Source organism: Ptychodera flava, chromosome 19 (assembly GCF_041260155.1).
Source record: "Ptychodera flava strain L36383 chromosome 19, AS_Pfla_20210202, whole genome shotgun sequence".
NCBI classification, from domain to species: domain Eukaryota; kingdom Metazoa; phylum Hemichordata; class Enteropneusta; family Ptychoderidae; genus Ptychodera; species Ptychodera flava.
The window spans coordinates 20089033-20110312 of record NC_091946.1 but is presented as its reverse complement, the minus strand read 5'-3'; the positions used below and the strand labels follow the sequence as shown (position 1 = coordinate 20110312).

Below are 21280 nucleotides of genomic sequence, written 5' to 3'. Positions count from 1 at the left end.
CTTTACTATTCCAGGTATAAGTGGCGGCCTTGCAGGTTTAGCTGGCGGTAACCTAATCAGTAAAGTCTTGCTGGCCAACGCTGATGCTCTCTGCGCTCCAGCCTCACCGTTGATGGACCAAGATATGTCAGATGTGTAAGTCCTATGTGATCAATATATATGTATATGTATATGTATATATATATATTATCCATATTTTCACCTGTAAGTCTTTGGTTGATAATGTAAGACAAATAGAAAGATTATTTTAAAATTGCCTAAAGGAACTGCCCTTTCCATCGATAAAGACAGCCTGATGTCCAGTTGTACTCACACCTTGACCTCCAACCCCAATGTATAAGTCCAGTTCTGATTTAGTCCCCGCGGACGAAGTCCGGCGGGGACTTATAGATTGGGTCCCGTCTGTGCGTCCGTCCGTCCGTCCGTCCGTCCGTCCGTCATCAACAGTTTCTCAGACACTGCTGAACCAATTTCGTTCAAACTTGGCACAAAGGCATAGCAGTATGACCTACAGATGCACGTCGATTTATTTTGTGATACGATCGAATTTGGCCGCGAGGCGGCCATTTTGTTGCGATTTTTCATGTCTTTGGACCATAACTCAGACATCCTTGAGCAGATTATGTTCAAACTTGGCACAAAGGCATAACACTATGGCTTTCATATCCATGTCAAATAATTTTGCGATATAATCCAATATGGGCGCGAGGCGGCCATTTTGTTGCAATTTTTCATGTCTTTGGACCATAACTCAGACATCCTTGAACAGATTCTGTTCAAACTTGGCACAAAGGCATAACACTATGGCCTACATGTGCATGTCAAATTAGTTTGCGATACAATCCAATATGGCCGCGAGGCGGCCATTTTGTTTGCGATTTTTCATGTCTTTGACCATAACTCAAACATCCTCGAACTGATTCTGTTCAAACTTGGCACAAAGGCATAACACTATGGCCTACACATGCATGTCAAATTATATTGCGATACGATCCAATATGGGCGTGAGGCGGCCATTTTGTTGCGATTTTTCATGTCTATGGACCATAACTCAGACATTCTTGAACCGATTCTGTTCAAATTTGGCACAAAAGCAAAACAGTATGCCCTTCATATGAACACCAATTTATTTGGTGAAATGATCCAATATGGCTGACAGGTGGCCTTTTTTTTGCGATTTTTTCATATCTTTGAACTGTAACTCAAACATCCTTGAATTGATTTTGTTCAAACTTGGCACAAAGGCAAAGCACGTACTATGGCATGCATTGCATGTATCAATTAACCTTGCGATAGGATCCAATATGGCTGCAGAACTGCCATTTTGTTGGAATTTTGCATGTCTCTGAAGCATAATTCAAAGGTCATTACACCCATTTTGTCCAAACATGGCACAAAGATCAAGCACTATGGCATACATGTCAATTTACTTCGTGACATGTTCCAATATGGCTGCCAGATTGTAAATTTTTTCCAATATCTCTTAATCATATGCAAATATTCCTTAACCAATGTTGTTGAGACTTGGTACAAAGATAAAGTACTATGGCATACATATGCATGTCTACTAATTTTGTGCTATGATCCATATGGTCAAGAGACAGCCATTTGATTTCAATTTTGGTGTGATTTTTTTATGTCTTTGAAACATAAACATAGGTCACTGTCCCTCGATGGACTGATTTGTTCAAACGTGATACGAAGATAAAATACTATGGCTGCATTCTTGTGCACATTAAATTGTTTCATTATATGATCCGAAATGGCTGATTACAACAACATACCCAATCCCATAGCATTTCGAAAATTCCACCAAACCATGTGTATAGTATGTGCCGTCATGACACTAGAGGCAGTGAGGGCATCGTTATGTGTGATGTAATCGAAAGTTCCTTCAGTGGTCATTACCGGCAGAGATGAGTCATTTATTACACGTTCCTCAAATTACTTTATTATGCAAGTCACAGGCCTGATGCACCCATTGCATCAATGTCATTCCACAGCGACCTAGACCACAGCTACCTAGACACCAATGATTATAACAAAATGGACAAGCGGGGACTGTGTCATCAACGATGACTTGTCTGTATCAGGTAGTACATTGCTTTCCCCTCTAAATTATTGTCACACTGAAAAAAATCCCAAAAGTTACGTTTTGTAATTTTTTTGAGAGTTCTTAGTAATTGACCTCAAAAACCGGTTAACTATACACAAAGTTGACATTTTTTACCGTTATTTGTTTATTTGCCAACAGGGAAGGCTATGATGAGAGATATGTAATGAATAACTACTTTGGTATTGGTCTGGATGCAAAAATCGCCTTAGACTTTCACAACAAACGGGAAGAACACCCTGAAAAATGCAGGTCAGTACGTTATAATGCACAGAGAGAATTTAGACATCGAATGAAAATTTATGTAGAAGACAATGGAATTGATGAAGTGAAGAAAAAACATCTCGTAGAGAAAATTTGAACCTTGCCTTATGATACCACGTACCTCTCAGACAGATACTAAGACTCAACATTTTACAATATTTAGCTTGCTTGTATTCTGCTCGTGTGGACTAATTTAATAGCTTACTGAGTTCATGAAATTTTCACAATCTTAATATTTCCTCGTAGAGAGCGACCATTTCTCTTTTTTATATATGAATAGTGGGTAACTTAATTTTGTAGTGCCAAAATTAGAACGGTGATCTCCCCCCCCCCCCTCCCCCTCTAGTTTTTATTTGTGATTTTGAAAGAATGTTACAAAGTTCCTTGAGGAAAGTTTGAGCAAAAGTTTAAATCTTTCAAGTTTGAGGCGTGTACTACTTTGACCCTTTGAGTGCCAAAGTCAATTTTTGTCACCTTTGAAAAATATAACGCAGACTATTTGTTCTAAATCAAAACAATTTGTTTTCAGATTATCCCCAAAATTTTGATAAAAAAATATAGCAAATGTCCGTTTGGTCCAAAATTATCAAAACTATTAAAGAAAAATTCCAAAAAATTATTACAATGTTGCACTAAATTTTTGGAGGTAAAAATTACAGCACTCAAAGGGTTAAAATCAGAGCAGTCTATGCAGCACACTGTTGAAGAGTTCAGGAAAAGGTGATGAATGCAATGCAACGTAAAATCAATACAATGTAATGTGATTTGAATCCCATAGGAGTCGTAAGAAGGCCAAGACTTGGTACGGAATCTTTGCCGGGAAAGAGTTGGTGCAGAGGACATCCAAGAATTTACATGAGAGAATACAGCTAGAGGTGAGAACTGGCACTACTGTGCTATTTGCAACTTTCTTGAAGTTTCTAGATACGTGTAATTCTGTAACTGCTTTTTGAGTAGAACTATGCGGTGTTGTGTCTGAAAGAGGGACAAAGTCAAGCAAAAAGATGGCAAGATGGATACACATGAAGACACAGGGAGAGAGAGAGAGAGAGAGAGAGAGAGAGAGAGAGAGACGAGAGGGACAGAGAGAGATGGGGACAACGAGAGAGAACTGGTTCAGTTAATGTATGTGGAAATATAGAGAATAAGTGAGTGAAATTGGAAAAAAGTATCGGATAAATAATTAAGAAGTTGGCACATTGTACCCTGGACAACTCTCAACCTTTTGTAGATCTGTCACTTGGCATCGTCAGTCAGTCACTTCTAGTTGTACATGAATGCATACTTACATCTTTATATTTATCACCTTTCAGTGTGATGGGCAGAGAATACCATTACCCACACTACAAGGCATTGTGGTTCTCAACATTCCAAGTTACATGGGAGGGTTCAACTTCTGGGGAGGGAGGAAAGAAGACTCTGTAAGTACTGTCGGTCACATCACTCTACCCCTCTCATTAAACCCATCCTGTCCACCCCTACTCAATTTCAATTTGGAATCAACCTGTTCTCTAGCCGTTCATTTAATGGAATTGAATCATGCCGCCTGAGGGTAATCATGATTTGATTGCTAAGCAAGCCTTAAGGTAGTATGCACCTCGAAAGTGAAAGACTTAAACTTTTGCTCTAACTTTCCTCAAGGAATCTTTAAATCATTCTCTTTCAAAATCAAGTATAAAAATAGGGGGTCACCATACAAATTTTGGTACTAGAGAAACAAATTACCCAAGATTTACCGATATTAGAAAATCAAAATGGCCGCCATCCCTGTGTTAACTCTATGGAAAAAAATAAAAATTTTCGAATTTCGAAAAACTAAGTCAGTGAAAAGTTTTCTTTCACCAAGAGCTTTAAAATGAACCCCCACATGTGGTATATCAGAAGAGAATTGTAAAAGTTTGAGAGTCCGAATGTCTGTCCCCGAGGTGCGTTCTACCTTAAGCTCATTCAGTCTCCCTACATTTTGCCGAGTGTTACTTTACAACAGTTGTCAAAGAACTAAACCACTCTTCCACTTTGCTCTGTTTGGTCAAAGCACACTAAAGTAATGATTTTGGTTGAACTATTTTGAAAAAAGTTGCATAATATTATTGATGTTCAAGTTTCCATAATGTTGCTGTGTCTAAGACTCAGGTTAAACATAAAAAAAGTTGAAGCATATAAAAAATGTTGCAGCTTATTGCTCATCATCGACTAATCTCAAAAACATATTCCCTAAGACTTGAAACTCTCTTCAAACAAATGGTACAGTCCATTTACAGATGTCAGCAAATATTTAACCTCTGATTCTGAATAACTGTACCTTTCAATTTTAAGCAGATAAAGGTAAACATTTCGTAATTGTTTATTGGTGACTAATGTTGCTATCTAATCGAATTTTGTCATTTTCAGAACTTTGCAGCGCCATCGTTTGATGACAAAATCCTAGAAGTGGTTGCTGTCTATGGTGTTACACACATGGCCATGTCTCGCTTGATCAGTGTGCAACACCATAGAATTGCACAGGTAGGGATATTTTCTGTCTCTCAAGTGTAGACTGTGTATTTGCATTGTACCAAGGCTGTTTCATCAGCCATAATGTTCAGCTGTTGAAGTGTGAATGTGGAAAAAAGGAGCAAGAAACATTCACAAAAGATGTCTTGAGGAAAAGAGTTACCTGGAAGGAAGCATACTATGGACTCATGGTCACCACACTGTGGCACTCATGGTGCAGTGAAATGATAAAACAAGTGCATATAGTTTCATAAATATCAAACAAATTAATGACAGATAAGTGATAATTTTAAAGAAGTTTTCAGGTTGTTAAATTATGGTTATTATTTTTATTTCAGTGTCGAGTTCTGAAGCTGACAATCCTAGGTGACGAAGGCTTACCAATTCAGGTTGACGGGGAAGCGTGGATTCAGCCGCCGGGTTTCATCAAGATTGTTCACAAAAACCGAGCACAGATGTTGATCAGGGATCGAGTGAGTAGTAGAGGATATATTGAAGATAATTTTTCATTACATATATGTGTGTCCATCCCATTGACTCCATGTATGATCTTGCAATGTTGATATTGTCTAGGTCATGGGGAACCCTCAACTTGCAATATTTTCATGAGTGACTGACACTATCACCCCTGTTTGCCACTAAGTTGGTTCATCCCCACGCCATTGAAAACAATAAAATTCCACCACAGCTGAGTGGTGCCTGGGTTAGTTTAACTTAAACTAACAAAAAATGATAATAGTAGTGGCAATGTATTCAGATATTGTGTATACCAATGTATTCAACACTTCTTTCCATACATACACAAGCAAAAATAAACTTATGAGTGCAATGACACTTTAGACTCTAACATACATGTACCAAAACTTCTCTAATCAGTACATCTGTATATGAAGGACTGATCTCCTTATGCTAAATTTCTCTCACTAGGCATTTGAAACAACTCTGAAAATCTGGGCAGACAAGCAGAAAGTTGAAAAGGGCAAGTCGGTGCAACTGCAGCCAATCACAGATGAAGAAGCTAACATTCTTACACCATTCTCAGAAGCCTCTGCTGCACTCATAAGAAGGTGAGCATTTGTTATGTTACCATCCCTCTTCTTAAGAATAGACTCATCCAAAGCAAAGAGTAATACGATTATATCAACAATTGTGGGGGTAATAGCTTTAAAATTTGTACTTAAAACAGTTCAATTAGAAGGACACTATTTCCTGTGGAGCCTGTAGGCAAGCCTTTTGGTACATATTTCAAAAGCTTCTAGCAATGAGAGCCCTCAGTGTTAACCTTTGTATGATTCTTTCTTTATTTTCCATCAAGTGTGAAGATTGCCACTATCAGCCACAGCACAGTGGAGCAGGAGCTGTCTCCTTTCGCGTCATCAGCATCAAACAGCCTTGATGTACTCTTCCCTGGAGGGAAAATAGCTGAGGTATGATATTTTGGTATTCTACAACGTCTTTGAAACAACAACATCATCAGGACGGCCAGTACATCATAACCCTTTCATCCCATTTCCCTTTCTAGAGGTCCAACTTTACCATGGAATACAATAGAATTGGTTTAAACCATGGTGTTGAAAGGGTTTAATCCCTATCACCACCATGATTTAGATCAAAGCCATGCTTATCAATGGTGATTGTGGCTATAACATTTAATTTTCATTGTTTTTGTTTCGTTTGTCATTTCTATGTTTATGTTCTAGCCTCCAAAGTGTGTTGAAACACCATGTAAATTGCACTGTTATAGTTTAGGTTTAAATTCTAGTCCAGACCAGAATTAACTCATCAGCAATAACAATACCGTTTACACATGTCCTTACTGAGTTGACTAGTAAGTCACCATGTGTGGCGCTGTATTTGATATTAAAACCAAAAATGGTAAAAAAGGCCATAAAAAGTTAAAGCTAATGCCCTTAAAGGGTCTTTGCAGGTGAAAGGTCACATCTGCAGTGGATACGTCCTGTAAGTCCATTCACAACATCAAATTCTTAAATTTTTCAAATCCTCAGATTTGTCACACAACCTTTTCAAAATGAAAGCTATTTCCTTGAAAATTTATCAACACAGAATATTCTTTTTTCATGAGAAATGTGTCATATGATTACGTTTACAGGGAGCCAATCGCAAGAATGTGATTGATTTCATCAACAGTATCAGGACATTACACCAAGAGACAGCTGTGTTTTTAAACACCAAGTCATACAACTTGGTAAGTTATTCTGCATCTGTATATCTATTATGTCTGTGCTGTAGTGTCTGATATCAAGTTGTGCTTTTCACTTTCTTTAATCAGAATACCTCCACAGAACAAAATTCATGATCGGCGGTGAAGGCTGATGGAAGGTACATTTTCTCACCCATGAAAATTTCGACAAATTATAAACAAAGTGAATGACCTGTAACCCCCATTTATGCTCATTTAGGTCCAATATCATCACTGTTTAGCAGCAGCTGTTGTATAGGGCACAACTGGCCTTGCTCCCTGATTTACTGTTTGTGTTTCTCATACTCAGGATGTCAGTTTGCGGGAGGAGTTGGACGAGAAACTGACCGCAGCTTTGCAGAATGTGGACACAGAATTGAGGAAGGTGGTCAATATTGAAGGTGTCTCCTACGATGATGAGGTAAGTGTATACCGTAATAAGTTGCCCAGGAGCGACTTGGTTCCTATCTTGTTCAAGTTCAAGGGTTCAGAAAAGCAGGAAGAATTTAAAAAGATGCCAACATTGCCAAATTTTAGTTTTGATGCTACAATAGTACAGGTAAAAACCTTTTTTTCAACCCTTCCTATTTCTATATTGGAACAGGCTGAGCAGAAGAGAAAGGGTGCAAAGTCAAAGACACAGAGCGCCCCCAAGGTCAAGAAACTATCTAAGAAAGATTTGAAGGAGCTGGAGAAGAAATATGCTGCTGTACAAGCAGGTAACAATCACTTTGGATATTAATATCATATATAAATACTTTTCATTTTCTTTCAAACAAAAATTACTCAAGCAAAACTGTAAAACTAATGAAAATAATATGATATTGTTCATTTTCAAATACTTTGTCCTCACAACAAAGTCATGACAGACTTAGATATTATATCAATCGCATAGTTAATAAACTGACAGCTTCTTTGAAAATTATGTATGAAAACATCTTCTCTCTGTTTTTGACACCACAGCTGAGTATGGTCAAGAAGTCGTTAACAGAGCAGGTAGGTTATCCTTCATTGACGCTATGAAGAACTCATATCTGTAAGGATAAACTGCAGGAATGGCATCATTCAGATATGCTCAAATGATGATGAAATTAGTATATTTAAATTGTACCTATTTTGGCAGTAGGTCTATGGATTCCAGGTGCTTCAACAAACTCTGCACCTTTGTTATTGCAATATATCACAAACAAAGACACATCGATGTATGCGCACAATATGCCTTGTCTTCCGACTTTCCTTTGGGAGGCTTTGTGTCATGTCAAAAATAGGAAATTCTTTTAAATCATTCACTTTCAAAGAGCTGGCTTTTGCATTTGTACCTCCTGTTTTAATTCCTGGGAACACTTCATTCAATTCAGGTACGGTGAAGACATGGGGCACTGAGGAAGTAGCCGGCTGGCTGGACAGTCTCTCCCTGGGGGAATACAAAGAAAACTTCATCAAGCACGACGTCAGGGGGTCAGAGTTACTCATCCTGGAACGAAGGGATTTGAAGGTTGGTATTCTCAGTTGTGAATCAGAAAACATAGAGCTAACACAGGGATGGCAGCGGTTTTGAACTTTAAATATCAATAAATGTTGGGTACCTTGGTTCTCTACTATCAAAATTTGAATTGTGGCCCCTGATTTTTCTTCTTGATTTGGAATTAGAACGGTTGACTTTTTCTTGGAGAAAGTTTGAGCAAAAGTTTAAGCGTTTCATTTTTGAGGCACATACTACCTCAACATTTATTTTTAAATTACTTGCCCTGCATGTTCAAAATCACAAAAATCTAACCGAAGAGTATTCCTGCACAAAATATGCTGCTTCAGCTTCCTGTCCTAATGTATGTCATTTACACATTCAAATTTGGGCAGTCCAAGATAAAGTGCTTTGCATTTCAAACTCTTGAAACAAGTCTTTTGCTTAATTATTTTCAGGAACTTGGCATTTCCAAAGTCGGACACATCAAAAGAATTCTGCAGAGCATCAAAGAAATGCACACGCAAGAGAGATTGGCCATATATTTGAGAAACCCACCAAGTCCTTGAACGAGGATGGACCACAATTTACAGTCTTTGGAAGAGGATGGATGTGTGTCGCTTGATCGATGTCTTCCTTTAAGGTCGAAAACGGTTTGTACAATGGATGCTGTGAAAAGACTGAGGAAGAGGACATGAGGAGGCAGAATATTTTTCACAACTTATTGATGAGAATGTTATGTTGTGGTGATTAACACAATGGTGTTGGAACAACAGAAGTCAGGATGGTTCAAAATTTCTGACAGAAGAACTTAACAGAATTTCCCAATTCTACTAATGGACTGTCCACAGATTTTAAGATAATGTAAGACATCTGATGGATGAACGAGTTAAAGTTCTCAAGACAAAATGCTTACTTTTCAAAACTTGCACATTATGTCTTTCAATTTCAACCAAAAAAATTCTCCTTTTTCCTAAGCTCAGAGTCATTTTTTACCAAATTTCAGAAAAAAAATGTGTTTTTTGAGACTTTTTTCACAAAATCTTTCCACATTACAGTGTAAGTTATTATCAACTTTTTACATTACTATCTCTTTCACAAATTTCAAGAAATGCTACTTTCTAGATGTTTCAAACTACAAGCCTTGAAAAATAAATGTGTGTTTGCAAACTTTTTTTTTTATTCTTTTGAAAAGAATCATGAACAAATTTTTCAAGATTTTATTACCTTGTAACATGCAAAGTTTTGTACATATATATATACAGCCACAGGTTGCCAATCTACCCAGCTTGAACTGTACTCATGTTTTTTTTCTCAATTGAAAGGTGACCCAGCCCTTTGCATTTGTCGTCTTGTTGTCAAACTAGGCTGTTGACAGCTCCTTGTGCCATTTCAACATTTTTTCACTAACTAAGACTTGAAAATAACGGAGCATGTCCATGGCCCAAGCCATACAGTCAGCCTTTTTGCACTGAAATGGTCCTAACAACACTTGCCTGTGACACAATACCTCCTGAGTGCAAGAGTTTCACACTGCACTTGGCCACAACCTACCGTACTGTTGGCATGTCCACTGCAGTTTGAACACAACCTTTAAGTCCATCTGAACGTGATCACACTTGTTGAGAGTTGTTTACTTCGCAGTAAAAAGTCATAGAGATTGTACTTTAGAACTGTTGATAACAAACAGTGGCAGGTGATTGCACACAACAAAGTACATGGCCACTCTTCAGGATTGTGTTACCTCCAATTGGTTACTTTCTCCAGGCTTCTGTCAGTAATTTTTAATATATAAAGACTTTATATTCAATCTTTCTGGTTGCAACATTCACCATTATGTCACATGTCAAGCACATGGCAAACCTGTTCATGTTTTTTCAAGCATAAAAGATAGCATCAGTGACTAAGATACACTTAATTAAAAACTTGAAAAAGTTTTGCAGACACGATAGAAAAAATTTATTAGTTTTCAACGTTCAACCTTGACCTTACATACGGATAATGTTTGTCTTTCACTGTATTTTTTTTTAATACAAAAAAAAATTTAAAAAAATACTGTGAAAGACAAACGTTATCTTTATGTTGTGCTGTCAGCAAATCAAGTGATTTGTAGAAATAGAACAGCTTCAGAAACAAATTCCTAAAGCAGTTATAGTTATTTTGATAACATTCAGATCAATTTCAGAGTTCCAACTGTGCTTGAAATGCAATGTTTGTTAAATTTTCTGTAAAACTAACAAAAAAAGCACAAGAAACTGCCAACAGTCTGAGGCAAATGTGCAAAACTCCTTTGGGATGTGATTATACATGATTTTTTACAGCCAGCAAAATTGCCAGACTTAAGATAACAGGGGCTGCAGAGGGGGTCCAACCACTATCAGGGCTGACCTAGGTCATCACCAAGGTCATTAAAGTCATCACCATGCCCACCATTAGTTCTCTCGAAATCCAATAATAAACACAATATTCAGTATACATTCCTGCTGGGTAGATTTGGCTTTAATGGCCTATAAGCACGTGGATGATACGATTTTCTCAACCTATATGTTTTGTTCAGTGAGTGTTTTTCTGTGTATGAAACTAACTGTGATGATCACGATTTATCACCTTTTTATCAAATTGCACAACCGTAGCCGCACAAAGGCACACAGTCTTTCTCAGCTGTTATCTTTGTGTAGTGTGACTTGGTGTGCTTGGTATCTCTGGTGAGCTTTATTTCCAAGAGGACAAAATACAGTCAGTACGGTGGATTTACCCGTACTGGAATGAAAATGGCACAAATACAATTGCTCGGTAGAATGACCTCTGGCACGGAGGATTTACATCAGCCTGTAATATGATTAAAGGTTCTCTACATTGGTCAATACATCTTGATGTTCAGTAATTTCAGAAACTTTCAGAAACTTTCAGAAACACACAAACATCTAATTTTCTTGCTTTTCAAGAAAATCTCACAACTGTAAATATGTTCCCAATGTTTTCAGCAGAAATCTATAGAATCTTTATAGAATCCATCTAAAATCTATACAGAATCTATAGAAAACCTATATATGGTTTCACATAGAATGTATAGATAGAGAATATATTTTTTCTGAAATAAAAACCAGTTTATCTCAGTGGTCTCCCTGCAGAAAAGGGCAATAAAAAGTTGTTCACCACACAAGTGATCATAAAAATAGTTGAAAGGTGGTAGAATTGCAATAAGTCACACATTCTATGACACTGAAGGTTCTGTATTCTTTCGAGACATTGCTGCTGCTGCTGGGAATTTTCACACTTTTACAATCTATCTGTCAGGCTTAAGTATGTACAGTGGTGCTTGATTGCTGTTTTTCCCCTCAACTTATTGCATTTTTGGCAGAAATTACAGTTTTCAGCAAGTGTTTCCTTTTTGAAACTTGTCAAGCACATTTTTCACGAGTTTTCTGAAGTATGTACAAATGGTGCCGTTGAGGGCGCTGTCAGCACAGGCAGCGTTGAAAGTTATTCCTTGATTCTGTGTTGAATATATTTGAGATCTCATTTGAGAAACTGCAAACTGCCGTTGTCCATTTGCATGACATTTTTATTCATCTTTAAGACCGACAAAAAATTTAAAACCTTGCTACTATGAAGATTTATCATGTTTTCACCTTTAACCTTTGCCACTTTCAGAGTGAAATTATCATCTTTGAATTTTCATAGTAAAATTGCACAGTAGCGTGGTTATTGTTTTGAAGTTTTATGAATTGAAAGCAAGTGAGCTTATTCTACGATATTTCATATCAATTGTCAAAGACTTGGAGTCACTTTTAATGGGGACTCATGTTGTAAACTTATTCTTTAGCTGTTATTCACCTTTGACCCCAGTTGTAATTGTGACCTCTAAATTTATGCATTTACAATAACATGCATACCCTTTTCAGGACACTTCCAACATCTCTCAGAGATATTGTCAAAATTTATCATGTGTGATTCACCAAATCAAGCTGATTTTGATCACCTTGCCCACCCCTCTTGAGTGCCTGCAAGTTACATGAGGGCCCAATATAGTTGTGTGGGCCATCGGACTATACCATTGGAGGAGTAAGGGGTGGTATGCTTGAAACTACACCAACCCGAATGAGCTAACCATAGCAAATATGTATGTGTGCTTACCTATAACCAGTGGACCAAATTTTTATGTGAATTTTTACAGAGAAAACTTGCTACAACCTACAACCTGCATTGTGCCTGTGGAAATCAGTTTAAAATCTGAAAAAGGACTTCTTTTCAGAACAAAGCTACAATTAACCAATAAGAGTTTGGTTTTCTTGTTGAGAAATCTCACACAGTGAAATATTCATAAACTATCATCTCAAGAAAACAGGAATACACTCAGACCTTTTGATGCCTTGAAAAAATATACCATGAAATAGCTAATGAAAAGTTACCTGTGATTCGTTGATTGTCACACATTACCTATATTTATCACGCATTCGGCCAATCAGGAGAAGTGTAATATGTTATGGTTTGTATAGCATTGCAGACAGTTAGGTGACTAAACATTATGTAAGTGGCTCTCTCTGATTGGTTATTCCTTACCTTTGAGGTGTTCTTCAACCAATCAGTATCAGGGTTTCTAAGTTCATCATGTCAACTCCCTACTGATGGAAGTTTATATTTCTTTTATAATGAGAAATCAGGTATCTCTCACATTTTATTCATCTTTCAAATGCTGGTTTCATTTTTTACTTTGTACACGCTGAATTAGATGTAACGATGCAACGAATTGCCCCGTTTTGTTACAACAAATTTCTCATGTAAAAACAACATTTTGTACAGGGTATTCACATGTATGTTACTCATATATATTGTCAAATTACCTTCAAATTACTTTTATGAAAGAAAAAGAAAAATATTTTCCACATGTGTGTCATTGCTTGAGCTACATTTTTTCAATCTTTCATCGGGCTTGAAACCCCAAATTATTCTATACATCATACTATCCTTATGCACTTTCATGGAATCCGAAACTTTAACCCTTTCACCACCATGGTCCAAGTCCATTGTTATCAATGGTGACTGTGGACCTGTGTACAGGGAATTGGGGGTGAACAGGTTAAAAGGCTCTCTCCACATCAATTTTTTTTTAATGATATTCGTGGGTTTTGCATAACTCCACCTCTGAAGTTAAGGGTGCTTTACACACACTGCCCCAACCCTATTGGCTGAGGCAAAACAAAAGACACTATTATGCACAAAGGCTCCCTAACTTACCACTGATACATGTGTAATTTACATAATAACTGTTAAACCTTTCATGAGAAATCACAGATCAACAGATGTTCCACGTCATTTTTTTTCTAATTTATTGATAAAAAATCTGCAAAGACTGCAGAAACAGCAGAGTTCTTATTTTTACTCTTCTATACCAAGAAATATTCCTCTCTTGTACAGTCTTTATTGAAAATATTTGCAATAAAAGTCTTCATTTTGCTTCAAATATAGTCTGTGGTCTGTATATTTATTATTTTCAACCAATGAGATTCTAACAGTGCTGTGTCTGTGACACAAAGTTATGTGGCAGCCATATTGGATCAGACAAAGAAACAAATTGACTTTCTCTGGCATAGTACAGTGTACTTATTGTATCAAAATACAAAGTCTTCTACTGAAGCTTTCCGGATTTAACAGTTTTGCTCACACACTCTGATAGAGACACAAAATACTCTCAAGCACCCTAGGGTGTTTGATTATCTATCTTGGTGCCACAAATTGGAATTTTTTTGAAAACATATTTAAGAGCTTTCTTGTGTAAAGCTTCAAGCCTAGACAATGGATTCACAGCCTCTTCACTCCACACCTAGTACAAAAACACACAACAAAGTCGATCCTTGAGCAAAAAAGAGTGAATTTATTTTGCATCTGTTGACAGATCACAACCATATTGTAGATCTTGATCACGATAAAAAATATACATGTTCAAAATTCACAGAATTGAAAATCTGAAGATCCTCCGAGAAACTATACAATTGCATATTTTACACCAAAAGTTATTTTGACACAATTTCTAAGAAATTCGTATCACAAGACAGCGCTTAAAAATGTTCAGTATGTGTAAATTTAGGAAAAAAGCTCTGGACATGAAGCTAGATTCATGCTTGTGTACCATTCTAACTTTGTCCAAACCTTTTATATTCTTTACTGTTACAAAGAACCATGAGAGATATAGCATTGATCTCTCAGGGATGGATATTTTTTCAAGCTGTACTGCAAATCCCTGTCTCGACATAATCTGTACAATTAGCCATATGAAATCCATGGCAATTAACATTTGAGTGCTGTAATTTTTCCCACCAAAATTCTAGTACAACGTTTTATAATATTTTGATTTTTTTCTACACTTTTTTGATAATTTTTGACTAAATTGACATTACTCTTCAGTGACTACAATTTTTGAACAAAATTTTGGAAAAAATGAAAAAATTTTCAGGATTTGAAAAGAAAATTTTCTGGGTTATATTTTGGACAGTCGATAAAAATTGACTTTGGCACTCAAAAGGTTAATGTGGTTACATTCCAAACTACAGACCAGACATTGAAAATATAACCAGTTTGCTGAAAAATAATTCAAATTCCTGTACACATTACCCTGTTTCTGTTTTGGACCAAAATGTTCAAAAGGCACTTGTACCTGGTTCCTGTTGCCACTTCAAGCTGTGTGTATATGAAATCCACCTACCATCAACAAATTTTAAATTCTTTATCATTATACCGGCAACAAATCACTATAGTAACTATGCACAAATTGTGCCAGCCTCTTGAAATGATGAAAAAAGAATGACAAAACATTAGAACCAGAAGAGCTTTGTCAGCAAAAATGAAGTTGCACCTTCAGAAAGCTGGGCCAAACCTTCTTTATGAAAAAAAACTGGGTTTCCACAGGGGGTCTCTCATAGCTTTTTGAAGCAACTGGATCCCCTAGGACTATGTTAATTTGTAAAACTGTCCAGTGTGGCCCAATCTGCTTCAGTGTTGCCAAAGTGAAAACGCTGTGAGCTAATTTCCATTCACAGTAAAAACATTAAAATTGCTAAAAGAAATTATTATGAAAGGCTAACATTCAGTATTGCTGTGATTATATTCACCTTCTGGTATGAATTTCCAAGAATCACCACCACCCATGCATTTTTTTGGTGATAGCTATAGTGTTCATCTGACCAACGTGTTGTAAGGCTTGGTCATGTTGTGGTACATGTCACCATCAAATAGCATACAGTTTGGCATAAGAGTGTGTCTACACAGACAAAAATACACTGATCAGAAATATTTTTCATAATTCCTCTGGCCTCAAAAATACAAGCGTATGGGCAAAGTTACAAAACAAATATGTGTTAGCTCTTGTGTCAATGGAAATATTGTCATATCGCAATAAAACTTTGGCACAATTTGAAAACTGATCCACATGCAACAAAATTTTGACTTTTAGGTTTGTAGATTTTACTTTGTCGTTATTATATAATACTTAACTTAAATAAAATACTGAAATTAAAGTTTGTGAACTGAAACCAGTAGGTATGCATATTGTCGCATATGTAAATATTTCTATGGACAACACTCTCTCATTGGTTAGAATAACAGTGGTACTGACAAAACTGGCCAGTCACAGAGCTGTTTATATGAACAAAAACCCAAAAGAACAATTTGCAAACATATAACAAAAATTTTAGTTTTGCATCTCCAATGTTGGTATCTAAATATATATGATTTCATTTTCCAAAACAGGCGGTGAAAGCTCCACATTTCTGTGCTATTTCTGACCAGGCTGATCAAAAATGTCAGTGGTTCACTTCAGTTTTGATACATTACAGTATTCTACATAAAAAGATGAAATTACTATCAGTTTTGGACAAACATATATGATGTGATGTCACAAAAGTTGAAAATTGTGTTGCCTATTTAAAAATAGCACACTGTATTTGGACATAATGAAAATACTTTATAACTTCCCAGGCGATAACAGGGAAATATTCTGAAAAAAAATACTCCAATCAGATTACTACAAAACATTCACTGAGCTTACTCTGTTTTGTTCTAATGTTGACCTTTTGACCTTTTGACCCCTGAAAATTGAACAAGTCATCGTTGATGACACAGCCCCCACTTGTTAATGGGTGCTTTGATTACAGGTCCTCAGAGACGATAGAGTCCTCTTCATTAGGTCTGTGATAAAAATACTTTTGAATAAATTCGCTTGATACATGTCTGAGTTGAAGTTCAGGACATAAAAAAATCGTAATAAAATGGCCACATGGTGGCCATAATGGATCGAATTACAAAACAAATCAATGTGCATATGTATGACATACGGTAGGTCAATGTCCTTGTACCAACTTTGATTAAAATTGGTTGAAATATGCCTGAGTTAGGGCTTTGTACATGAAAAAATCATAACAAAATGGCCGCACAGCAGCCATATTGGATCGTATCACAAAACAAATTAACATGCATATGTATGACATTGGTCAATCTCCTTGTACCAACTTTGAATAAATTTGCTTGATACATGTCTGAGTTATGGTTCTGGACATGAAAAAACGTAATAAAATGGCCACACGGCGGCCATATTGGATCATATCACAAAACAAGTCAATGTGCATGTGTATGACATAGGTTGATGTCCTTGTACCAACTTTGAATAAAATTGGTTGAGATATGCCTGAGTTATGGCTCTGTACATGAAAAAATCGTAACAAAATGGCCGCCTGGCGGCCATATTGGATCGTATCACAAAAAAAATTGATGTGCATAGCTATGACATTGGTCAATGTCCTTGTACCAACTTTGAATAAATTCAGTTGAAACATGCCTGAATTATGGCTCTGTACATGAAAAAATCGTAACAAAATGGCCGCACGGCGGCCATATTGGATCGTATCACAAAAATAATTGACGTGCATATCTATGACATTGGTCAATGTCCTTGTACCAACTTTGAATAAATTCAGTTGAAACATGCCTGAATTATGGCTCTGTACATGAAAAAATCGTAATAAAATGGCCGCCTGGCAGCCATATTGGATCGTATCACAAAACAAATCGACGTGCATCTGTATGACATATGAAGTAATCCTTGTACCAAGTTTGAATGAAATCGCTTCGGGCATCTCTGAGATATCTGCGTGAACGGACGCACGCACGCACGGACGGACGCACGCACGCACGCACACACGCACGGACACGACCAAACCTATAAGTCCCCCCGGACGGTGTCCGTGGGGACTAACAAGACTACAGGCCAGCCATTTAGTCCCTCCAGGACTGTGGACTAGCAAATTTCTCTGACCCTGAAAATTTTATACCATTTGATATGTACAAATATGGCAAATTTTTTAATAATATTGTAGCAATTACAGAACAACAATACATACATGACCTAGCAATGTATATACACAGCATTAGGAAATTTCTGGAATATTTTATGTTATTAAGAATACACCATATACTGATGTAACAAATCTTTGACTGATTTTACAAATTTCAAAATTTACAAAAATATCTGCCATAATACTTTTAATTGAGACAGCATTGTACATTCAGAAAAGTAGAAAAGAGAAAACAGTAATTTCATTTTGTAATACTTTATTAGAAATTGCAAATGTAAATTTGTGATGAATGTAATACATAATCCACTTAAACTGAGTTTCTCATGATATGCTTTAAGTGTGCCGGAAAAATTTAGCATTTTCTGAAAAATATTACCTCACACAGCAATATTTGCACATGCTATCCAATCAAATATGCACTTTGAAATTCAAACATCCATATTTTACAGACAACATGACTCTACTGCTGCAGTCCACCTATTGGAATATCTGTTTCATCTCATTTCCTGATCAAGAGCAAGCCTGACTCTGATTGGCTTATGTTTGTATCACATGATAACAAAAAAATCAATTTACTGTACAGCAAATATGCCACATTTATATAAAAGATCTATCAAAATAGCTGTGATGCCAAGTTTTGATCAACTTGAGTTCTTTTCCAGTAATCAAATATGTCAATTTAATATTTGTGAAACTGACAGATATTCAACATTTTGCAAGCTACAAGTCATGTCATCTTTCCATAAAACCTTTCTAGTCATTTTTCAGTATCATTCCAAATCTAAAAATACTGAAAAAATATCATAATTCCAATTTTGTGATCATTGAAAATACCAAAAAGGCACAATTTTGACTCATGAAAACAGAGAGGCCACTTATGTGAATGCTATGAATGTAATACTCAGTTGAGTTGTATAGTCATGACAAGTAGAACTAGAAATTTAAAATTCATTGTTAATAAAACTGTATATAAATAGCTTAAGTATTTGCTTAATTACTTTTCAGTGCAAACTTAAGTTGCAAATTAGCCCATTGCAAAGCTGCTGTGTTGTAAATATTCTTAGGTTTCAGCGAAAATGTGTTGCCTACATTATTTTTTTTTCTCAACCTCTTGACCTATAACAAAACCCACCCACGTTCTACCCTAATCTATGAATCCTTAAATGTTTTCGAACTTGTGAAATTTCCCATAAAAGCTATATTGCTTTGTGACCTGAATATCTTCTTCGGCACAGCGCTTGCAGAGTTTAAAGTGATGTACATTTACGCCTGTGAGGATATTTGATGATTTTGGCCATATAGAAATCTAACTTCAACACCATTCCATTCTTTCACATATTTCCATAACAGAGTGACCAAGAGAAATCAGGAGCATCCCCCTGTGATTTCAGAAAACTTCCAAAACTAGATAATTCTGTGATTAAATTTGTCGTATAGTAGACCGGGGCTTTTGCTAAAATTTGGTAGACGATGTAAATGGTTCAGCAACATTAGTGCTATTACTACTGTACTCTGATAGGACTGTATTGCCCTTTGACCCCTGTAACCTTGGCAATGCTCTCAGAATGTGCCTTGGGGACTGATAGTCAGACTCAAATGTTTACAATACTCTCTAGGTCTACCATGTTTCTGGATGGGGGGCAGGGGGGGGCTCATTTTGAAGCTCACTGAGTAATAAAGTTTTGTCTGCTTTATTTTGAGCAAATGGAAAATTTAACGTTTCTCACACAGGCACGGCAGCCATTTTAAATACTGTGTAATTTTCTTCCCTACTAGTCTGGTAGCAAGTTATGCAAGATCACTCCCGATTTCTATTCTTGATTTGGAAAGGGAATGGTTGACAGTAACGGAATGTTTGAGCTAAAGTTTAAGTCATTCAATTTTGAGGTACAAACAACAGTTGTGGAAACCCTCATTGACAATCACAACTTCATACTGCAAGCAATATCTATCAGAAATTGAAATTTCCTCCTCTGTGTTAAGTATGATATGTCTCCTATAGGTTACTAGGAGGAGTGATAAATTGTTTTCATTCAAATCATTAACTATTGAAGTACTTCTCGACTACCTTTTCAACAAAACCACGGACACTTTTGCTATTGTCATGTGTGTATACTAACCTTTGCATTGCCAAAATGGCTTATGGGAAATAGTGTGTGTGTGAATGTTCAGTGATTTCCTAATAAAAAATATAGGAGTTACACCGGGTTTATCTGCCTTTCACGCAAAGCATAACTTAAAATGCTATAACAAAAACTGAACAGTTACAATCATTGAACCAAAGTCTTCACCGATATTACCAATAGTTGTCCTAGAAACCTGTGCCCCTGTCTTCTCAGGCTGTACTGCCAAATATTTGACTGTGCATCAGGAAGGCGCCCTCACTCAATGACTAACACACAACGTATGATTGATGATTCAGGGCGCTCTCTACAACATCAGATGTACTGCACACAGTTTTATCCCCTAACTCTGAAGTTGTGATCTTTTCTTTATGACAATATTACGCTTCCAGGTCGGCATGGCCTTCAATCTAGATGCTTCGTCCGCCTGGCGTTTCTTCTCTGCTTCCAGAGGAGCAGCAGCTTCCTTCTGCTTCTTTTCCTTCTCGATTATCAATTTTTTCTTCCATTCCGGCAGACCTTTGAACCTGGATTCCTCACTCTCCTTGGCAGCTTCTTGCTGTTGACAATGTTGCTGTGAAAACAAAAGTGGAAACAGATGAGTTACTGTCTGCCCTTAAAGTGAAATTCATATTCGTATATATATTCATAACCAGACAACTTCTTTGATTTGCGAATGAATATGTAAAAATCCTTTCAACACAGGATAATAAAAATTGCTATCTCTGAGTCTTGTTCTCAAGTCTTCAAGGGAACAATTTGCTCACACTTTGACTAATCCTGGTATCCTTTCAAATCAGAAATTTGGAAAAAAAATTATACCACAAGTCCATTTTGGCTGAACACCAATCTGGCTGACTAGCGATTGAAATGTTGTACCGTCCAGCTTAATTTTTTCACATCTCATAAATCGCCTCAACCATAAATGAGATATGTTCTTGGTGAGGGCTTCTTTCTTGAACTTCTCCAGATGCCTAACACTCCAAGTTATGTACCTAATTTTAGTCCTCATCACAAATTCCAGTCGTTTTCCCCTTTACAGTTACTGACAATGCATTCTGACAGTATTGCCTTACTACACACGCATTATACACAGAACAAGATAACGCAAATGGCCGTTCTCACAGTAAAAGCTAACACACACCAGTTAAAATAGTCTGAAACATATGCTTTCAATTACAACTGCTAAATTAAGAAGCCTTTCAGCACTACTGCAATATCTTTATATTTGATTTGCCATAAAAAAAGGCCTGCTCAAGAATTGCAGTTTAAACACCC

The 21280-nt window shown here is 36.7% G+C and overlaps 2 protein-coding genes across 9 annotated transcripts in view; one reads left to right on the top strand and one right to left on the bottom strand.

The window, feature by feature from the left end:
• Window positions 1-13996, top strand: part of LOC139118843 (diacylglycerol kinase delta-like) — a 165841-nt gene extending 151845 nt beyond the window's left edge. For 6 of the 7 annotated variants that reach the window (XM_070682340.1, XM_070682342.1, XM_070682346.1 and 3 more), the window contains 14 exons: window positions 15-135; window positions 2255-2365; window positions 3156-3252; window positions 3691-3798; window positions 4769-4882; window positions 5209-5343; window positions 5798-5937; window positions 6186-6297; window positions 6981-7076; window positions 7381-7491; window positions 7675-7789; window positions 8034-8066; window positions 8429-8565; window positions 8991-12170. In XM_070682340.1, the coding sequence (XP_070538441.1) occupies window positions 15-135; window positions 2255-2365; window positions 3156-3252; window positions 3691-3798; window positions 4769-4882; window positions 5209-5343; window positions 5798-5937; window positions 6186-6297; window positions 6981-7076; window positions 7381-7491; window positions 7675-7789; window positions 8034-8066; window positions 8429-8565; window positions 8991-9101 (1541 nt within the window). In that variant the 3' untranslated portion in view covers window positions 9102-12170. Of the gene's footprint in view, window positions 1-14; window positions 136-2254; window positions 2366-3155; window positions 3253-3690; window positions 3799-4768; window positions 4883-5208; window positions 5344-5797; window positions 5938-6185; window positions 6298-6980; window positions 7077-7380; window positions 7492-7674; window positions 7790-8033; window positions 8067-8428; window positions 8566-8990 lie in introns of all 7 variants that reach the window. The other variant, XM_070682343.1, reaches the window with a different exon arrangement.
• Window positions 13997-20162: 6166 nt separating this feature from the next.
• LOC139118842 (unconventional myosin-XVI-like) overlaps window positions 20163-21280 on the bottom strand; it is a 70934-nt gene continuing 69816 nt past the window's right edge. For both annotated transcript variants that reach the window (XM_070682338.1, XM_070682339.1), the window contains one exon: window positions 20163-20576. In XM_070682338.1, the coding sequence (XP_070538439.1) occupies window positions 20346-20576 (231 nt within the window). In that variant the 3' untranslated portion in view covers window positions 20163-20345. The remainder of the gene's footprint in view (window positions 20577-21280) is intronic.